Source organism: Anser brachyrhynchus (genome assembly GCF_964034855.1).
Source record: "Anser brachyrhynchus genome assembly, chromosome: 6".
In the NCBI taxonomy this organism is placed as follows: Eukaryota; Metazoa; Chordata; class Aves; order Anseriformes; family Anatidae; genus Anser; species Anser brachyrhynchus.
The window spans coordinates 34,121,374-34,142,064 of NC_137700.1; the positions used below are offsets into that span (position 1 = coordinate 34,121,374).

Consider the following 20,691-nt stretch of genomic DNA (forward strand, 5'->3'; position numbering starts at 1 on the left):
AATGTGAAACATCCTGGGAAATCAGACTCATTTCCAAAGTGTCGTGATGAAGACACGAAAACGGAGTGCTTTGAGGACACAAGCTGCTTTTGAATATCTTGGCCTGTGTTTTGCACCATGTGTTGAAGAATTTCTCTATGTTCTTCAAGCCATGTTTATTCAAGTGATAATAATTTTAAGATTGCAGTGAGACCAGCAACAGAACTTGCAAAGGGGAGAGAAGATCCCTTTGAGGGTTCATATTCTAAATAACACTTCTCAAGCCTACATGGTCTTCCAACAGAGCAAGCTTGGACCCTTATGTGATTAGAATGTTGTTCTTCACTCCAAGGGAACACTAAACAAGCAAAAAGCTGCTTCATCAGCAACAGTCATCCAACATTTTTAACCTGACGTCCAAATAAATATATTTTTTAATCCAAAACGCTAAAGCTAAAGGGAAAATTCAATTTATTAACCCGAACATAAAGCAAACCTCTTGCCACGTGCAAGGAGGCTCTCAAGGCTTCACTTACGTGTGCTCGTCTCATGCCTTCCGTTTCCGACGTGTTCTTCACAGCTTTTGCAATGCAGATGGGGGTGTATGGGGTGAGGTATTGGTAAGCCTGCAGCAGAAGGACAGGGATTACTTGTGGATTAGTCAGACTACGTAATCCTACAGGTTTAATAACTCAGCCTGGCCACAATTCATACTTTGGCAGTCTCCCTCAACCTTCAGCGCTGTGAGATACTGGTTGCCAGTAGTCAGCTAAGTGTACCAGGGAATAAAGAGGAGAAACAGTCCCTGACTGAAGGAAAAACTGCCATCAGGGAAATCCAGGGAACTGAGGGGTCAACAGCATGTCACGAAGCAGGGTCAAGACTGGGTATCCTAAATATCGTATCAATATCTGATCAATATCAATATCTGAGCTAGGGGACTCCTGTTGGTTCTGTTCACTAAAGGCCCAGAGACGGCCAATGAGAACACCAATTCCGGGGACTCAGGCAGAACTCAAGCTGTGCAAACAGACCTAAAAAGTCACCTTGACTCGTTACCTGACTGTTAATCTCAGGCAGCAGCGAACAAAGGGTATCCAGCCCAGATACCAAGCACTGGAATTGAACCTGGAGGACCCACCCCTTAAGGGTCTGGCTCCTCCAGCACCGAGCACCACCACCTCTAATGATCAGCTCTGATAAATACTTCAACAGCCCAAGAAACATGAAAAGAAACAGTTTTACATGCTGTCCTCTTCTGAAAGGAGCTTACATCAGCAGTTTGAGACAAAGCTTTCCCACACATTAAGAACTGGAAAGGAATCAGTTACTACCGTGCTTTCCCTAAACATCAGCTGTCCTTAAGCTAGCAGGAACTCTTGGCTGGTTCTCAGCACATCCTCAGAGATTCTCTGAGGTGACCCGTCCAAGCCATATCACAGTATGGAAAGAACAAGAGCAAAACCTTTTGCCCCCCAGGTCTCTGCTCTACCCATTATACACTGGGAGATGAGATGAGCACCTACGTAAGTAGGTAGAAGCACGCTGTCTTCCTGCTCTCAACACACCAGCATACAAATAAGCACCACTCAAACTTGTGGGAAAGGACTGCTGGACCCTCAGCAAAGACAGATTTCACACAAATCCTACAGGCTTATGGTTTCCAAATTCTTAACAACAGCAAGAGAGTTTCTTTACTTCATGCAGAAACTAAAGCACAGAAGAAGCCGCAGGAAAGTTCTCTCAGAGCCAGGACAAAACTTTTTAACAGTCAGACTCTGTATTAGATCGGCTTGTCTTTTACAGACACTGTCCGGTTCTATTACTCTCCTGTGAAAAGCATATTTACATGCAGTTGTAGGCAAACCTACAAAGGGTTTGCAGATCTGTGTTTAATAACGAACTGGAGTTTTGCCAGTGTCAATATTTGTCTTTGATGTAGACAGGCAGTAGATGGACTTCCAGGACCAGGGTGCTTCAAACACCCCAGGCCAGTTGCTCAGCTGATGTGAGGTGGTACAGAGATATTGAAAAACACCCAGCATGAAAACTGGGAAACCTCTGGCTCTGCCATTGATTTTCTAAATGGTCTTTAATCAAGATATTTCAGTCCTTCCCCTTCTGCCTTCTACTGCACAGAGCTCCTCGAGGCAGGGACTCTCCCTGTGCATACAGAGGGCAAGTAGCACTGTAATGACTTAGTATTAGACAAAACTTCCAGTGCTAAAGGGGTAAATAACATCACTACAACTCATTAAATTCCTTAATCTAGGCCAGACCTGCTATACTTGTCCATACAGACATTTATTTGCCCTGCACAAAGCAGCTACAGCAACTTGCCCAAACCAGGGTCAGTCCATTGACTCCAACTACAAAACCACACGGGGTTTTCTGCTCTGAAGGCAGAAGAGCAACAACTTACCCTGTACGCTCCACTGACTCTATTCCTTCTGTCATACTGAACAAGAGGCAGTGGGCAGAATGACAGCATTTTGCATTCAGGTGCCGTTTGCACCTAGAAATGGATTGATGGCGTCACAACATTTAACCCTATGCAGAAGCAAAAGAGTGCCTGTCCTGCTCATGCACATGCCTTGTGTTTTTTTTTTGTTGTTTTAATTTTTACTTTTTTTTTTTTTTACTAAATTAAAAAGAAAGACAAACTACATGCTTCCCTCGAGTCAGTGCAAAAGCACCGAGAGCCACATCCCATTTTAAAGGGTTGTGCTGGTTGCAACAGAACTTGCCAGACTGTTTTGGTTTTATCATCTGTCCTGACATACTAAGCACAATGAAGCTACCAAATTATATAACCAAGTGTCGCAACTGGAGAAAAATAATGGATGGCTCCTGCTATGCATTAGAGAGTTGGAGAGTTTAAAGAGTTTAAAGTTTGAGAAGTTTACCCAGAGATTTGTGCTGTTTGGATTCCTGTTCTGGGAATTTTGTCTTCTGGGAGACACAAAGCCGAGTCCACTCTTAAAATTCCTGCATACAGAAAAGGCCTTCAGGCCCCATGAGTTAGCTGTTGCCACATGCACAGCCATATCATACACGCACCTGCAGCACATCCATGCAGTACATGAAACAAGAAGAAAACTGGCTGCCTGATGGAGGCAGAAAGCTGGTGGTGGATGAATAACAGACTTGCAGCCAAATATTTTGTACAATTTAGTTCTTCCTTCAGTGACCCCTTAACCTAAGCCCTGTGATTCTGAAGTAGCAAGCCTGGACTGTTAAATAACTCAGCACAAACGCAGACTGTTCAGTGTCTGGTCTTCGAAAGCAACATCTGGAAAATATCCACTGGAAAGCATCCTGGTTCCCTGCCACATTGCTGTGCAGTATGTTCACACTCAGCATCTTTTGGGTACTAGCTGTCTCTGTAAACTGGATGATGTTCCAGAGAGAATGTGATCTGTACTAAACAAGAGATGTACACAAGATACATGGAAGCTGGCTTATCTGTCTGTAGTTGCTGCTGTGTCCTTCCCTGAGTATCTCCTTTCATGGCTACCAGAGTATCAGGTGCAAAGCAGGGCTCCAAACAGCCATGTTCAAGTACAAGGGTAAGATATAGCACGTAGAGCTCCACAAAAATCACTCTGATGCTACAACTGTCCCTTGGCAGATGCAATCACTGCATGGACAACCAGTGCCTGCAAGTTACTTGTCTCCTTACAAGGTTCCCTGCTGCAACAACTCTATCTCCCTGCTCCTTTTGTCTTCTATATGAGACATCACATATTGCCTCATAACCTCAAGCTACTGCAATAAATAAGGGGAACCATCTTCAGACACTCAGACCAAGCCCAGTGCTCCCTCCTGAAAGTCCAGCCCAACTTTTCTGCTGCAATTTCTGTATTTCCAGCTCTAACTGCTGGTCTGTGCAAGGCCGATGCTCCAGCCGTGGGCACGGTGACCCGAGTTCACCCTGCTCCCTCTCTCCCTCCCCTCTCTCACTATACTTGTCTTATCTTAAGCTGGCAATTCTTTGGGTAAATCAGCTTAGTGAGTTGGAAGGGCAGCTCCATCGAGAGCAACCCCAGGATTAAACAACGCCTCGATACCTCAGTACGGCTGGATCCCTTCCGCTCCAGCTCCAGCCTGTGGCACGCTTTGTGAAAGGGAAGCTGAGGCCAGCTGCCCTCATTACCACCATTCCTGACCATGCTCAACAAACAGAAGAAAAGCCTTTTTCCTTGCCAAAGCCACAAACCTTGGGAACGGCCTCAGTCAGAGCGTAACTGGCTTTGTCACTGAGCCATACTTTCTCCTTGGGTGAGAGGCTTGCACCAACAGCCTGCAGCTCCGTCAGGATAGATCCGTAGGGCATCACCTGGATCTTAAACTCTGGCTCCAGGTTGGAGTCAAGCTGTAAGTGCTCCCTCACAGCTGGGTCCGTCATCCGGTCACCATCAATAAAGAGCCTGAGAAAGAAATACAACAGAGCAGTTTGGATGGGACCCCGTCCGACAGTAGTTGGAGTAAGGTACGGAAGGAGAAACCACGCTGTTCTGGTGTTCAGGGAGAAAGGAGTTTGTCAATTATGCTTCATACTTTGCTCTATACTGTTTTATCCACCAGCCTTCATACAGCTTAAATCCCGCTTTGAAATTATGATGTACCATCCTGCTGAGAAGAAAGGAGTTGATAGCATTTTTGTTTGCACGACACGTTTGCAATGGCTGCATCCCATCACTGTGCTTCAAGCAAGAGAGTAACAGAAGCACACAATGGCCATTCCCTCATTTTTAAGAGTAACATCTCATAGTGGAAAATCTACTGTTAAGTACCACACTGTCCTCTCTTGCACTGACTGAGAAAGTTCAGCTCACCCTTCATATGCAACATGTACTCTCTCAGCCAGGTTTTACCCCAGACGCGTCTAACCAGCAGCTTGGAGATGCCCCTAAGACTCTTGTGCTTGCTGAAGCTCATTTTATGCAGCAGTAGCAGGAAAGTAGCCTTCTGTCCTAAATCAGCCCTGAAGCTTTACTGCATGGTCCCTGAAGTTCTGAGGTGACTCAATGACTCAGAGAGAGGTTTTCCAATGCCCAGGTCAGCGCTGGCTCTTACCCACGTTTCACCCCAGGCTCCAACAGCCCTCCACGTTATCTTAGGGTGACACCCATAGGGGTCAGTCGTCCTGCCCAGTGCAACCCAGCAAGTCAGCCGAGGTGCTGAGGGGCACAGCAGAGCTCTTGGCGGCCTCTCTAGCTCTGATCAGTGGAGGAAAGTAATTAATATCAAAGGCAAATGAGCTCAGAAGGGACATTAAAGCATCCAAGCGTGAAGTGTTTTTAAAAGACAAATGTTTTGCTGGAACGGATCTCCCACAGAAGAATGCATCTTGGGGGACAGAAGAGGGGAATATAAGCACCTGATTGTGTTCATTCCTATGACGGCGTACGCAAAAAACACGGGATTGTACTCAACATCAGAGCCTCGGAGGTTGAAAAGCCCTGGAAAATAAGAACGCCAAGAATCACAGTCCTGGTTCATCTTTTGCAACATTAAAGAAAGCCAAAAATAATCTCAGCAAAACACAGTCAAGCAATGAGTCGTCATGGGTGCAGGCCACAGGTCCAGCTCCCACCCAGCTGCTCCACATCCTGCTGCCTTTCTGGCAATCCTAATTTTTGCCAGGAGATGGCACCAGAACCGCAGTTTAAACACTGCCATCGAGCAAGGAAATTAGGGTTTAACTTCTAAAGGACAGCTGGCTTGGTAGAAAGCAGGTACAGGCAAAAAAAAGATATGGACATGATAAAAAATGTATTATTTGCTCTTTCTAGTCTGTGCAGTACGATAAAAGCTCACTTCTCAACAACCAGAAGAGTTCACAGTTACAAGAGGATATATCATTTAATTCCAAACTTTTTTTTTTTATATAATTGAGGGAGAAGGGAAACAATAAGCAAGACCAAAATGCTCCTTTTTTGGCCTCTCATTTGGGTGCCTCCAACACCTCAGATTCAGGCTGCACAGTCTTGATTCCCCCCCCCCACAAAGATTTAATTCCTCACAATTCCAGGCAAAGTCAAGAGGGGAAGTAGATGTTCAGCATCTCCAAACTCATGATTTTAGGGTCAAATAAAAACCCCAGGGTATCTAATCAGCTGAAATGAGTTACTCAAGGCAATAACGCCAGCCAGCAGGACAGCTGGAAAAAGAACCAGCATGTCCTAAATCACAACCAAGACTGTATTCATCGAACTGTACAAATTCTGCCACGAAAGTCAAACTAGAGTTTGATTCTCCCCAGGGGAGGAGTAGGTCACTTGAAAGCAGGAAAGAGCCACAAAGAACTCTTTACTGCATGAGTACAAATTTCCTCGCTCAGACTATTCCCAATGCAGTAAGGAGGTCTCCTTTGTGGCCCTCTCTTTCTGTCCCCAGAAACTTGTCTGAAGTTTAATACAGGAAATAGAATTAAATAGAATTAAAGAGACCTTCCCATTCCTCCCCCAGTTTAGGATAGGAAATCAGCCAGGTACCTGGCAATAAGCTTCTCTCATGACCTCCTCTGGTCTGTCTTAAAACCCTTGATTCATAACCTAGCTTGGCTTTGTTGAAGACATTTAATTTGAAACCACCTCAGGGCACCAATTTATCATTAATTTAATTGGAGATGCGCCTGAAAAGGTGAGACAATCTCTGCTCACACAGGCCTCCCCAGGGAGGAGTCATATTCACCACTCCCTGAAGTATTGCTTTCATGAAACAAACTCTGTGCTCAGTGCCCCATATCCAGGAGAGCCCACAGGCCTCCACAAGCTGGCTTCTCCCGGTGCCAGAGACTCTGTGCTTGCAGTGCTGGAGCTAGGAGAGTGCCATTTTCATTTCTGCTTTGTCAGATCAGACATGAGGTACATGCATTAAGCAGCATACACCCTGCCAGTGCTACGTTCCCACTGCGCCGCTCTGTGCACTGGGATGCACAAAGGATACACAAAACTAGCAGGAGTCCCAGAGGAACCATTGCTGTTTCTGGCTGTGCTCCCTTTTTACACACTGGGCTGGTAGCCAGGGCGTGCAGACCTAGTTACCCCGGGGCCCCAAACACAGGGGAGACCCTCTAACAGGACCCTTGGACCCTGGGTTGAAAAGATATGGAAACAACAGCTGAGCCCTGACATATTTGTTTTAATCAAAGCATTTGCCAAACAGCAGAGAGGTAAAGACTGACATAAAACTGTGTGACAATTCAGAGGATGACTGAGCCCGTGTACCCCACCCTTGCCTTATGTACACAAAGCCACATGTTGCACTGCTTTGTTTGTGGCCCATCCTCCACAGCAGATAACAGCCTCCATCTTCCCATAGGGTGAAGCAGCTTCAGGGTACTTTAGAACCAGAAGATCTCAGTCATTTTTACCCCTCTGGAAACTGCCTCAAGCTTTATGTAGAACTTTCCTTTACCTTTGCCTGTGCTGTTTTAAAAAGGTGGTTATTTGCTGCCTTTCCTAGGCCAGAAGCGTATCCAGGAGCTGTGCTGGTGTAAAAAGACAATGTGCAGAAATGCAGGCTCGCTGTTTCTGACCTGGTTCCTCAACTGCAGCTGATACAAGTTAATCGACATCTAACAAACATGTTGGCTGTCATGAGTGTCTCTCACCCTGGCAGCGTTCTTCCTTTCGAAAGCAGGGAGGACGCTTATTTTGTAGGAAGAACTGAGAAGGGCAATGCAAAGACTTACATGCTACTTCATCCAAGGCCGTTACCACAAACCACAGGACTTTCCTCTCAGCCATTTTTGAACGGAGGGCTACAATTTTGTCTCTCCAGCTAACCCCTGCAAAACACAATACGAAAGGCTACAGTCACCAACTTTACTGGGGATGATGGTGGAAACACGAACTGGATTTTGGAGGTACTCAAAGCACACTGTTTGTGCTCCTCAGTCCTGCCTAGTAACTGACACAAACCATCTCAAACAAGCTGCCCTCTCCAGATATCCATGAATTTGTTTCTAAATTAGCCTCTAGCAAAGTTACGTCAAGTTTCAAGAACAAAGAGGTCATTAGCTGAGGTCTGACAAACTTCAACCTAATCACAGCAGACCGTATTGGGCTCCAGTAGTGTTTTTCTCACTATCTTATAAGACAAAAGTAAAGGGAGGTAAGGCAGTATAAACAGTCCCCGTATTCTGGGAGTAAGACTTCTCACCTGTGTAACTCAGGTCCAGTGTGATGAGAGGCTTGCAGGGGCGCTGAGGACAGTCTGTCCAGATCGTATCGATCAGGTTTTCTTTGATAGGTACAAGATCGTGGCCAGCACTTCTCAAGACTTTGGACATCCTCTTCCATTGGTCTGACACAGGGAAGAGTCAAGAGTGAGTTTCAGAGAACATATACTGATTGAACAACAGCCCCATTCACTGGGGGGAAAACGGGAATCTGAGTCTCCTCCTTTCTTTACAGCCTCTCCTTCCCATAAAAAAAAAAAAGCAAAAGCTATTGCAACTTGAGTTCCACAGCCACAGCAAGGCGGCAGCAGATCCAGAACCTTGCGGCCCAGGAGCCTCACGCTTCTGCTGAAAAACTGCTCCAGTTGGGAGAGAGGAGTCACTAGAAGAAGCCACCCCAGAGACTGCCATAATGATGACACTGTTTTTCACATAAGGTCACTGCAAGTCCAGCAAGTAGTTGCCACCTCTTGCATTTTGGAGTCAATGAGCTGCTGAGAAGCTCTCATGACACATGCCTGAAATCAAAATCTGACCTGTTTTGTATAACGGTTTAACTCCCCACCACTCCATCTGGACCAAAATACAGCAACATTTAGCTGCACATCACCACACAACAGCTTAGCCAGGGAAGCAAAGAAGCGAAAACTAGCTGCCCAACCCAGAGTTATAAAATAAAGTCAAACCAACCAGCTGGAATGATGAAAGGGTCCACTCCCACCTTCGAGCCTTCTGGGAGGACACTCACCAGCCAATCCTCCTGAGTCGGTGTATCTTTCAGACCTCCACAGATTAAAAAGTAAATAAAATACAGTAAGAAAAGGTTCGTAGAAGCAGTCATACCAAAACATTACTACACTACCCAAAATGCCAAGTCCAAGCTGATGCATCAGACATCATCTACCAATGCATGTCTAGACCCATGGGCAAGAAGAACCACAGGACCCCTGGGCCCTAAAGCAGGAGAAGCAGCGTATCCAATATGTCCCTAAACTCCTGCATGATGGGGTATCCCTACTGCCCAAGCTGTACCATGGGCGAAGCAGCTTGTGCTTGTTGTTTGTTTTTCAGCAGTACCCCAGCCTCCTGCGTACCCATTTTCATGAGAGTCCAGTTGTTATCCATTTGGTTTGCTGCTTGCAGGAAGTAGCGCCCATCTGTCCACATGGCTGCGTGCTGTTCCGTTACAATGGCAGTACCTAGGCAGGAAGGCAGAAAGATGTGGTTATTTAGAGGTTACTCAGAGTCGGTCTCTACCTGATTGTTGTCACACTAACACATACCGTGCATCCCCAGACTCCATCTCATCTTCTTACCGGGAGGAAGCCGGAGCTCATGCCACCCACAAGAAGCAGGTGTTACTAGGCTGGCCTAAGTGGGGATCACCCCCAGCTGCGCCCCCTTTACCAAATGTTACAGCTGCAGCAGAGATGGCTGAACAGGATCTATGAACATAAACCTCTGCTGATTGCAGGACCTGTCCTATTCCACTGACCCCAGACAGAGGGATGTAAACTGACCGTTGAGGCAGTGACATCTCAGCAGGGTACCCTTACTGCCTTGCCCATACAAAAAAAACAATAACAAAAAAAAAAACACAAGTCTTGAGTCTCTGCATCTTGACTATACTCTCCCTTCACCTACATTCATGAACTGAAGCCCAGATTAGCAGAGCAGAGTTTCCAAAAGTGAATTGTTTTCTACTAAACTCCCACACACCCCATTTTAAGCTGCTTCAACCTGAAAAGATGTAAAGCAAAAGTGTCTTCCATCAGGAAACACAAGGTGAGTGAACCCTGAGTGAAACTTCACTGATTAACCAAATGCTAGGCTGGGAACACAGACCTTCCAGGCACATAATGAGGGTCCAAAATAGACAGGAAGATTAAGAGGCAGCAATGTGGAAGGCATGACATTAATACAGGATCCAAATTATCTATTAGCATCAGCCCACAGCCCTCAGTTTATCACCTTCCACATGGGGGTCCCAGAGCAGTTCATAGGAACTGATGAATGGACCCTCCAAACATAGGTAGCAGTATTTATTAAACCAATTTACAACTGGGGGAAAAAAAAGACCTAACTTTAGTCTAAGTAGACTAAAGTGACTTTCCAACAATCACACAGCAGAGATACATTATTTAGGGTACAGCTAGCATAAAAAATAGGTCTCTTGACACAGACCTATCCTACAGCCAAGAAAACATCCTGTCTCAGCAAGATAAGCAAACTTTTCCACAGAGTTCAGTTTCCAAATGCAGTGATTCTGGCCCTGGCTCTCTCTAAACAGAAGGGCTAGCTGAAGTCCATCTCTACTATTTACCCAACCCAAACAGGCCTTGTAAAATTCTATTCACACTGGCTCCACATCAAAAGAAACGAACGTAGGTTACAAGAACCGCATTAAAGAGTTAACAGGATTTTACTTTATGGGCGGTTCATTCACGGGTCAAACATGTTCTGAAAACTTGTTATTGCGCTGATATTACATAATTCCAGTGGGCAGCCAAGACATAATTCTGCAGAGGCTGAGATGGGAAGAGAACAGTCCAAACAAGCTGGACAGTTTTCCATCCTGCCTCTATGCCATGAATGAGACCATTTCTTTATGGGGGAATTCTGGACGTTAGCAAGAACCCAAGTTCTGGAAAAGTACCTGCAGAGCCATCAAATCCAGAGATGAACGCCCGTCTGCAGTCACAGGGTGCAATGTACTCGCTCTGGAAAACAAAAGAGGCAGCAATTATTTGTAGCAGCGGGGGAAAAAAAAAAATCAGCTGACGACAAATACTTTGATAAGCTTCTTCTCCTAAAGGATGCCACGGAGAGAGAGAAATGAGTTAAAAAAAGCCTCGGCTCTCCTTCCCCGGAACATTTAATCATCTGTGATTATACTGTATTTACGTCCAACTGGTTTGGGGGTTTTTGTATTTTTTTTTCCAAGCTGCAGCACTTTTCTCCCACAACTGTCTGTAAACACTGGAGTGCTTCAGAGTTTGCAGATGTTTATTTCACACTCAGCCTCCCCTTTAGGCAACAAACAAATGCCGCCTTTGAAGCTGCGATGTGAAAGGAAGAGAAATCAGAAGTGCCCCATGATCTTGTAGACCAGAGTAATCAGTGTATAAAACCTGCAAATTTCACTGTCTCCAATGAAGTCCCCTCACTGGGATTTATGAGGATTCCTTTAAGGCTTTGTCTTCCACAACGACATTGAAGAAAAGTATTGAGATGGTAAAACTGTAAAGTCTTTAAGCCTTCACAAACTTTCACAAGGTGCTGATCCTCTCACTTCTTCCTTGCCTACTCAAAACCCAACTTCAGCAGAAACTATGGTTTTGCCAGTGAGTGAGAATCAAAAACTACTCGTCCGTCCTTGTCCCAAACCCATCACAACCTGTTAGTGGGCACTTCTGTCAGCAACATTACAGAAGAGCCTGAGAAGGCACGGATACCTGACAGTTATGGGGGCTGCCAAAATTAAAAGAATAGCCATACCTTGAAATGGCCTACACGTCATTTTTTATGGGATCCCATTCTGGCAAGTTCGAAGCTTGGAACTGCTGAGCAGGTCTGTTCATTAACTAGCACAACTCAGCAGAACAGCACAATCCAGGCTGACAGCAGTGATGCTCAACTGGCAAACCCCCGAGATCTGTACCTTAGCAATGGTCTGAAACCAAAGAGGGTTCCTGTGCCCATAAAGCTTCTCTCCTCCCAGCTGTGCTGTGGCAAGAGAAACACTTTGGGAAATGAGCTGAGAAACCACAGCCTGACTCTCAGGTGGCTTCGGTTCCTGCTGTGATAGGTACTGCATTTCCCTCTCTCTGGCCATGTCTATTTTCAAATCACCTGCTCATCAGAAAATCCTCCCTTCAAATCTGCTCTTCTTCACTGTTCTCCTAAAGAAGGGACAGGGTTCAAAAGCACAGAAACGAGCAAGAAGCACAAACTGCAGCAGCTCCCAGTTACCCAGGACCAATACAGTTTATTTCTGCTTCCAACCACTCCACGGTCAAAAACCCTCCAGGGCAGCCACGTCTCTCCCCTCCCCGGAGAGGTCCTGGGCAGCAGCTACCGACCATTTCCCACTGACCTGATGAAACTGAGCCTTGGAACAGCAAAGCCCACGGTCCAAAAGAGAATCTGCCTGAATATGTTTTTGATCTCTATTGCCAGGGAAGATCCCTGGGATTGCTCCCAAGAACACCTCTACTTTATCTAACCACTGATCGGCAGAAACAGTGCCACTAGCCCCCTGCAAAAGAACAACGGAGGCATCAGCGGGCAGAGAGGACAAAGCCCTTCTGGGAAGGGAATCGAGCATCCATTTCCCACGGGTGCCTACCTCACAGCAGCAGGATGGAGCACGAAGGCAGAGCGGCGCTGGGCTGGAGAAGGATCCTTCACTTCAAGATTTCCCAACAGCTATCCACCACGATGACCACTACAGCTCCCCCTCCCCTACGTTTCCCAACTCACAGCTGGGGCACCACATCCAAGGGTCCAACGCCTGAAGGAGATGCTGGAAATTTCCCACTGTGGATCCCATCACTGACTGTGATAACACAGCAGAGAAACATTACAGGCTGGTTTGCTTGTGCAGGCAATTTCACATTCATGGGAACGAGTCAAGGCTGAGCTAGCTGCATTAACAGCCCAGGACATCATTAACAGCCCAGGACAGTGAAATGGATCGGTGTAATTAAAAAAAAAAAAGATTAATCTACAAGGTAAAAAAAAAGTTCATCCATTTTAGATCTGGTAAAAGCTGACCTAAGCTAACAAAGACCTCAACTGAATGGGAAATACCTCATGCTGTCCCATTCACAGACAAATCCAAAGAATGTTTTTAGTGCTCACAATGAGGCAGATGGGCTTTAAAAGGGCCTGTGAGGGACCTGGAGGGGAAGAGGGTTCATTCATCTGTCAGCCTGAATTCCTGCACTCCCACCTGTTCCATTCTGTGCAGCAACCCCCACTGTGCAAAGACGAGCTCATACTTTGCACAAGCTAAAATTACAAGGGGAACACCTGCGTACGCCACACAAAGCGCAGGCCACAGCACAGTCGGAGCAAGGTATTCCCCTGGGGCCTGTCTTGCAGCTCCGATGCCCTTCAACCTACCCCTTTCTCAGGCTCTTCGGGGCTGCTCTCCACACCTGTCAGTCCACGGTGTGCAGATAAAATTGAGAGCTGCATCACAGAAACCCTCAGCCGAGCCAGGAAGAACCCAAAGAAATCAGTGGTGCTTATCATTAGTGATTCAGCCATGCAGCTACTATCTTAAAACTTATTTTACCCAGGGCATTCAAATGTCAACCGAGAGCAGCAAGGAGAAGTGCAGCTCGCTGCCCGCTGAGCTACCACGCTGATGCCGCCGAAGAACAAACACTGCTGTGTGCTTGGAGGGAGGTCAGCATTCGCTGCCAAAAACCTAACCACAGAGTAAGATCCGGAACAGGTCGGTGCAACCTGTGCACAAGCCATCTCCTCTCCTGCTTTATAGCTCTGCTGATTCCTCGGCTCACAACGTGTGTGTCAGAGGAGGCAGCCCCAAGCAGAAGATGGCATCTCTGCCAACCCAAACATGGGGCCCTGAGCTGGGCAGGTCCTGCCTTCGCGTGGAAGATCGGCCAGATCTGACCAAATTTGTTTGCACTGAGCCAAGACCTGAGGTGGAAGCCAGCCCCAGTGATTCTGTGACTCAAACCCGAGCTCCAATACAAATATCACTCCCTTCCACTAAGGGGAAAGCGCCTCCAGTCTCTGGATAACCCCACGTGGGCAGACTCCACATTCAGCGTGAACTGGACGACAACATAAAAATGGATCTTGCGTTCACCACTGCAACACCCCCAAAAGCTTAGACAAGCATTTGTCATGGAGACAAAGGGATTGGGTGCCTCAGTCCCAAAAGCATGGCATTTCATCCTTCCACGTTCCTTTGATAACTCCAGCCACGAGACATGCCCAGTACTCAGAAACGGCAGCGGGGCTCCTTGTATGGACTTCAGCCCACTTCTGGCTGGGACTGCTCTCCTTTCTCACTGCCCTTTGGACCACCCAGGTCCCCAGGGGAAGAGTTAATTTATTCTGACTTCTAATCGCCAGCATCAAAACATTCAAAAATCAAAGCAGCTGACATTCAGGGCTGGCTACAAACACCACAGATGCAAGGTATTAAAAGCCTTGATAAGCCAGAGTCAGAGCCAGCTGCGTGAGAGCAGCTCTTCAAGTCTTTCACCTCCTTACACAACGAAGCATGGAAAGCAGAGGACAGAACTGGTAGGCTTATAACCGAAGCCTTTTGGCCTTGGCAGGGAAACCAATTTTAAAAGCACCACAAAGCCCAGAGCTCAAATCTTCCCAGCGATGTTACCAAGAAAAGTTAGGCAGCAGTTGCGGCATCAGGGCCTGAGAGCACCAGTCTGACTCAGGGGTTTCTTTGCAACCAAAAAGGCCATGTTTCACCCAGTCTAATACCATGGTCAACACTACAGGAGGGAAAACCCTCCTTGTTGATCAGTTCTCTGGCGCGGATCCCTGGACAGCCTCAGCAACTGCTGAGAGAAGCGAGAACAGGAATAAGTAGCTTGGGCTACAGAGAGGAAACGGCTCCAGCCACTAAAACCTTGGGCATCACTGACCACGGTCTTCTGAGTCACAGAGGGAGCCGCCTGAGAGCAAACTGACTGCAGGCCTGTAAAGTTCCCATTTGCATTCAGGAAACAAAGCCTCGCTTGGAATGAAGGGAAGCTGCAAATCTCAGCTCATCACAAGTCACCTGGATCAGCGAGGCTGTTCTGGGATCAACAGGTTTCCGCCTATGCCTAAAATTGCAGCAATTCCCAAACCTCACAGACAAAACCCTGCGCTAGCTAGTCAGGAAGCACCAAAATCAGCAGCTTTTGGTAATCGTTTCCATTTAGATAGATTCTCTCCGCGAAGAAACCTGACCAACTTGCCCGGCAGGAAATAGCAACATGGGGTTCTCTGCTTAACTGCACTCTGTCAAGGAAAAGAGAGCAACAGAAAAACCCAGAAGTCCTGAGGGTCACATTCTTCAACTCACATGACAGCATTTAACATCTAGTGAAATGAAACCAGAGTTATATATGGACGGAGGCAGCTTGAGGCAGGAATGCAGCAGACAATGGCAGCTGCAGAAAAAGCCTTCCCCCTACCTGCCCAAGTTTGGATCTCCTAAAGAGGAAACACGATGCTGCACATCGCTCCCAGGGCACAGACAAGCCTGGACCCAACGCGCCCCAGTGCCAAGCCGAGGGCAAAGGTTCCGATTCAGTTGCATTTTGCTCTCTTGCACCCTGGGGTAAAAGAGAGCTTTGGGCGTGAGCCAGGAAAGCTTCAGGTCTTTTGTTTCCTGAAAATGGCTGAGGAGGGAAAAAGCCTTAGCAGTTCTTAGGTCTCCCAACAGAGCAGGCAGAAGAGCGAAACTAGCAAACGAACAAACTGGGGAGGCAGAAGGCAGTTCAGACATTTAAAATTAACGTCACGGACTACAAAGATCTTAGCCACAGAAGCAGCACACAACAGAGCTGCCACCACGAGTTACCCCCCTCAGCCCAGCCGCTCCTGTCTTTAGTGCCCAGGACTGGCTGGTGCAGAGCAGCCTCCGAAAGGAAGGGTCGCTGTGGCATCCTCCTTCCCTGCCTCTCCAAAGCCCCCTCTGCATGGGATCTAAGAGCTTTAGCACAAGGCAGCAAATTCCAGCAAGAACTGGATCTAGCAAAGGGAAAGCTCTGCAGCAACCAGGCTTAAGAGCACATTTTGGTTGGGAGGTGCTAATGGAGAAACTAAAGCCCATATAATGCCTTTTCCTCCCCCCGTAAATCCGTCCTTTCCAACAGCCAGGATGGGGACAGCAAGTGCTCTGGCAAGCTCCCTTTTCTCCCTGGAAACAGTCTGATGAGAAGTTGCTGGTGGAACATCCACGCTGATTTGTTGCAAGAACATAAAACCTTAGTCTCCTGAACAGGCTCCAGAAACTTTTTCCAGCATGATGTTTCTCAGGTTACTCACGCTTTTATGCTAGAATCATTAAAGTGAGGGAATGAAGGATGACTCTAGTTATCCCTGGCTTATAGTTTTTATTGGGAAGGAAAGTATAATTGTTCCCATAATCCATCTATCCATACCTGGTGGGCATCTCCAGAGGGCACTATGTAGGCTTGGACAGGCTCCTGGACATACTTGGGACTCTTCATCACCTGCCGCAGTTGTTTCAGCAGCTCTGTTGTAATTTTTGGACTCATCTTCCCACCTGCAGCTAGAACAAAGCACAAAAACTTCAGAGGTTCTCCAGCCATCCCTGGCCTCTCACACACAGCTGGAGGCTGCCACCACAGGAAACTCCCTTTGAGGACAATTGTACCAGTGTCACCTTCTGCTGTGTTGTCATTTCACTCGAGAACAAGAAAAAGGGCCACAGAACCAAACCTGCTCTGTGCTGTTCAGGCCCTTTACTACCCGGTGAAGGACTGGCCCGCCAAGTGGGGACACACACCAGGTGAACACACACGCCATCCCTGCTTGGCACCTGGAAGCAGAGCAGCTCAGACATGCCCAACAGCTTGAGGAACCCCATGACAGCCAACAAAGGTCTTGGCACGTCACGTTGAAGGCTCCAAGTCCCCAAGGATTAGTCACGCACACAGGCAGAAACTCTGTCTTTTCACTTTGGGGGTAAAAATGTTGTGGCTCATTCTCCGCAGGAGCACACAGTGCAGGGAGGGTGAGCCGTGCATTTTGGGGACTCGGAACCAGAGCAGGTAAAGCAATTTTTAGAAGTTTCACTCTAGCACAGGATTTTGTACTGAATTGGGGACCGGATTAACCCAGACAAAAGAAATCTGCTCCCAAGGACATACACAAGGATTTTATTGGGTGTATTCATACTGGGTGCATGTCAGCTCACGCAGCGAGAGCCCAGCTGTAACAGGAGGAACAGCCCACTGAGCTCTCACAGGTGACTGCCAGGGGACAAGGGTGGCTTAAAGGAACCTTCCCTAAAGACCTTTGGCAAATGCTCTGCTGAGCTCAGCTGGGATAAAGGAGCCAGGAGTGGGGCACAGCGTGGATGGAAAGGAAAACAAGGGCACAGACCAAGCACACTCCCTCGCCCTGGTTCTGCAATGGGTGCACCTTTAGTATTGCAATGCACGGCAGCCTCCCAATCTGCTTCCCAAAAAACATCAGCAGCTGGAGCCCCGTGCAGGGACACGGAAGGCCACGCTGCTGGGAAGCCAGAGCGCAGGCTGAGGTGCCTCGCTCCGCAGCGAGCTGCAGAGGTTGTGTAAGCTGTGGGGGAGGCCTGGCCTGAAAGCCTATGAACATCAAGTGATGCCTTCAGAGATTCTCTCTGCCTTTTCCTCACTTACCTCTCCATACTGTGCCCAAAAAATCCCCTTCCCAGTCCTCTGCCCACCCCTTTCACACATACAGGTGCAGACTGGGATGCTGTAACCTCAATGCCATCACTCCCAGCGCAGGGTGGGCAGGCTCTGTGCTGCCTGAACGCCACACTGCGCAGCATTTTATTCTGACCAGTTCATTCCACAGCTCATTCCGCAGCTATGTCCACAAACACCGAACAGATGGCAGAAGCAAACAGCAGGCAAGTCTCAAACATTTTTTGCTTATACACACTCTTATTCTACTTACACCTCAGTAACTACCAGAAGCCCCCAGAAACATTACTGTCTTGGGCCAAAAGACAGCAAAGCACAGTCCTGTGATGCTTGCCATCTAAACAGGGAGGCAGAAGACATGCCACAGTTTCACAGAGCCACAGGAACGCAGCGTGATCTGACAAAGGCCATGCAGCAACACTGTGACTGAGCCAAGAACTGCACTAAAACCTCCTGCTTTCAGGTGTGGGAGTCTCTACCCGAAACCATCACTCGTACTCCTCGTCACAAGAAGCTCAGAGCACACCAGACTCACGTGTGACAAGCTGGCTGCCTGCTGGCACACCGTGCTTTAAAACCCAGTTCACAAGGAGCAAAGGAGGCTCAAAAGCGTCACACACTGCACCATCAAAATGATAACCTGACCCCAGTGCCTTCGCTGGGATTAGATTACATTTCAGATTTATTCTCAGAACAAATTTCATATTTTTTCCACAGCGTGTGCAAACTACGCTGCACTTTATTATACTGTGATTGTTTCTGTCCGTCCTTTATAACAAGCTCCTGTAGGATTTTATAACACCGCTGCTGATTTATTTAGAGAGAAAAAACATAGAAGAGGGAGAGCAACAACATTATGACCAGCCAGGAGATTTACTTTTTTATTTTAAATAAACTCATGAGGACACAGCTTCCTTTCTCAACCCGTGCTTTGTCTCCAGGAGCTTGAAGGTCTCATTTGAACGGGCAAGAACGACAAGGCTTTGCCTTTTAATTAAGCCCCTTGCTGACAAGGCCCGGTTTTCTTAGCAAGCAAGAGGTTCTCTCGAGGAGAGAAAAAAATAGATCAAAAGAGTGCTCACTGTTGAAAGATTTGCTATTAAAAACAGAACGCAGCTTGATTAGCAGTGAAAAGCATATCAGGGAGGACTTTGATTTTAGATAGCCCATAGAGCGTAAGAAAAAAAATTAAAAAGTCAGCATGAAAAAAAAAAAATCCACGAACTTTCCAGTAACGTTGTCTTTACCTCGCAGAGAAGGCCGAGCTATTTTCTGTCAGACCTTCGCTAGCCCTTTGCTGCGGCCCCTCTGTAACTACGAGCCCCCGTGAAGCTACCGCGGCCTCCTCCCTGCCAGCCGTTACTGACCCCAGGGCTCGCAGCTCCGCAGAGCCGGAGCTCAGGCAGCGGGCGCCGCACGGCCCCGACCAGCAGCACGGCCCCGTCCCTGCCCCGGCGCTTCCCGAGGCACCAGGCCCCGGTTACCTGCCCCGCCGCCGCCCCCCGGCTCCCCGTGCCGCCGCTCACCGAGCTCCATCCCGCGAGCCGCCGGGCCTCGGCGACCCGCGCCCGGGGAGCCAAAGGGCGAGCCCGCACGGCACGGCGACCTCTGCCCGCACCGCACCGCACCGCACCGCACCGCCCGGCCCGGCCCCGCGGGGCCCTACAGGCAGGGCCGCGGCGCTGCGGCGGCCGGCGGGGGGACGGACGGGGCCGGGCCGCCGGGAGCCGCCGCCGCTGCCTCCCCCGGCCCCCGTGACCCGGCCCCGGCCGCGCAGCCCCCGCCCGCCCTCACCTGCCGCCCAGGCCCGCCGCTGATGACGTCGCGGGCGACGTCACGGGAGCGCGGGGCGGAGTGTTCGCGTCACGGCGCGTGACGTCACGGCGCGTGACGTCAGCGGGCCGCCTCGCTCGCCGCCCTCAGCGTCCTTCCCTCGGTCTCCTCAGCGCGGTCCCAGCGCGGGGCCGGGCGCTGAGTGGGTACCGGCGGCCCTCTGGAGGTTAAAATAAAAGCAATGAGGAAATTCAAACGGAAATGTTAAAATAAATGAAGTCATTGCTCCGATGGCGCTGTGCTTGGTGTGGTGACCAAAACGCCACCCGCCTTCCTCTCCTCTCTTCTTTCTCTTCCCAGTTAAGGGCTCGGCTTGATGAGGCGCACGAGGAGGCTGCGCGCACACTGCCCAAAGCACTGGGAGCCAAGTGCGGCTCCGAGAGCTGCAGTTATTAAGCCCTTGGTGTCACAGGGCCGTGTTGTGACAGCTTCTGTACCCACCCGTGGCTTCTAATAATACTTGACTGGCTGAATGTTAAAATTCAGACAATTTCCTTCCCTTCCTGGCGCCATGAATAATTTCAAGCTGATCAGGCCCAGCACTGCCAGCCGGCTGAGGGAAGGAACTGTCCTGCTCTGATCTGTGCTGGGGCGGCCTCGCCACCAGCACTGCCGTGTGCAGTCCTGGGCACCACAACATGAGGGCATAAAACTACCAGAGAGTGTCCAAGGGCGGGCTACAGAAATGATGAGGGCAAGGTGTGTGAGGAGCAGCTGAGTTCCCTTGGTTTGTTCAGCCCAGAGCAGAGCAGGCCAAGGGGAGGCCTCATGGCGGCCTGCAGCTCCCTCACGAGGGGAGCGGAGGGGCAGGCGCTGAGCTCTGCTCTCTGGGGACAGCGACAGGACCCGAGGGAACGGCATGGAGCTGGGACAGGGGAGGGTCAGGCTGAGTGTTGGGGAAAGGTTCTGCACCCAGAGGTGGTCGCGCACTGGGACAGGCTCCCTGGGGCAGTGGTCGTGGCCCTGAGCCCATCAGAGTTCAAGAAGTATTTGGACAACGCTCTCAGACACAGGGTCTGATTTTTGGGTGGTTCTGTGTGAAGCCAGGGGTTGGACTTGGTGATCCTTGTGGGTCCCTCCCAACTCAGATATCCTGTGATTCTGTGATTCTGTGATGGGTATTCTCGTAGGAACCTCATTCCAGAAGATGAGCATCTTGTAAGAACAGATGTATAGGGGCCAGGAAGCATTTCACAGACATCTCATTACGCTGCAGCAGGCAGCACCAAGGCTGTTCGATAGGTGGAGGACCCAAAA

The 20,691-nt window shown here is 48.8% G+C and overlaps 1 protein-coding gene across 2 annotated transcripts in view; it reads right to left on the reverse strand.

Moving 5' to 3' along the window:
• XPNPEP1 (X-prolyl aminopeptidase 1) overlaps positions 1–19,553 on the reverse strand; it is a 30,119-nt gene extending 10,566 nt beyond the window's left edge. The window contains exons 1-10 of one of the 2 annotated variants that reach the window (XM_080597288.1): positions 19,396–19,553; positions 16,330–16,460; positions 10,827–10,890; positions 9,265–9,369; positions 8,861–8,953; positions 8,152–8,295; positions 7,682–7,777; positions 5,363–5,444; positions 4,199–4,409; positions 516–605 (exon numbers count right to left, since the gene is read on the reverse strand). In XM_080597288.1, the coding sequence (XP_080453414.1) occupies positions 516–605; positions 4,199–4,409; positions 5,363–5,444; positions 7,682–7,777; positions 8,152–8,295; positions 8,861–8,953; positions 9,265–9,369; positions 10,827–10,890; positions 16,330–16,446 (1,002 nt within the window). In that variant the 5' untranslated portion in view covers positions 16,447–16,460; positions 19,396–19,553. Of the gene's footprint in view, positions 1–515; positions 606–4,198; positions 4,410–5,362; positions 5,445–7,681; positions 7,778–8,151; positions 8,296–8,860; positions 8,954–9,264; positions 9,370–10,826; positions 10,891–16,329; positions 16,461–19,127; positions 19,364–19,395 lie in introns of those variants that run through there. The other variant, XM_080597287.1, reaches the window with a different exon arrangement.
• Between the last annotated feature and the right edge of the window lie 1,138 nt (positions 19,554–20,691).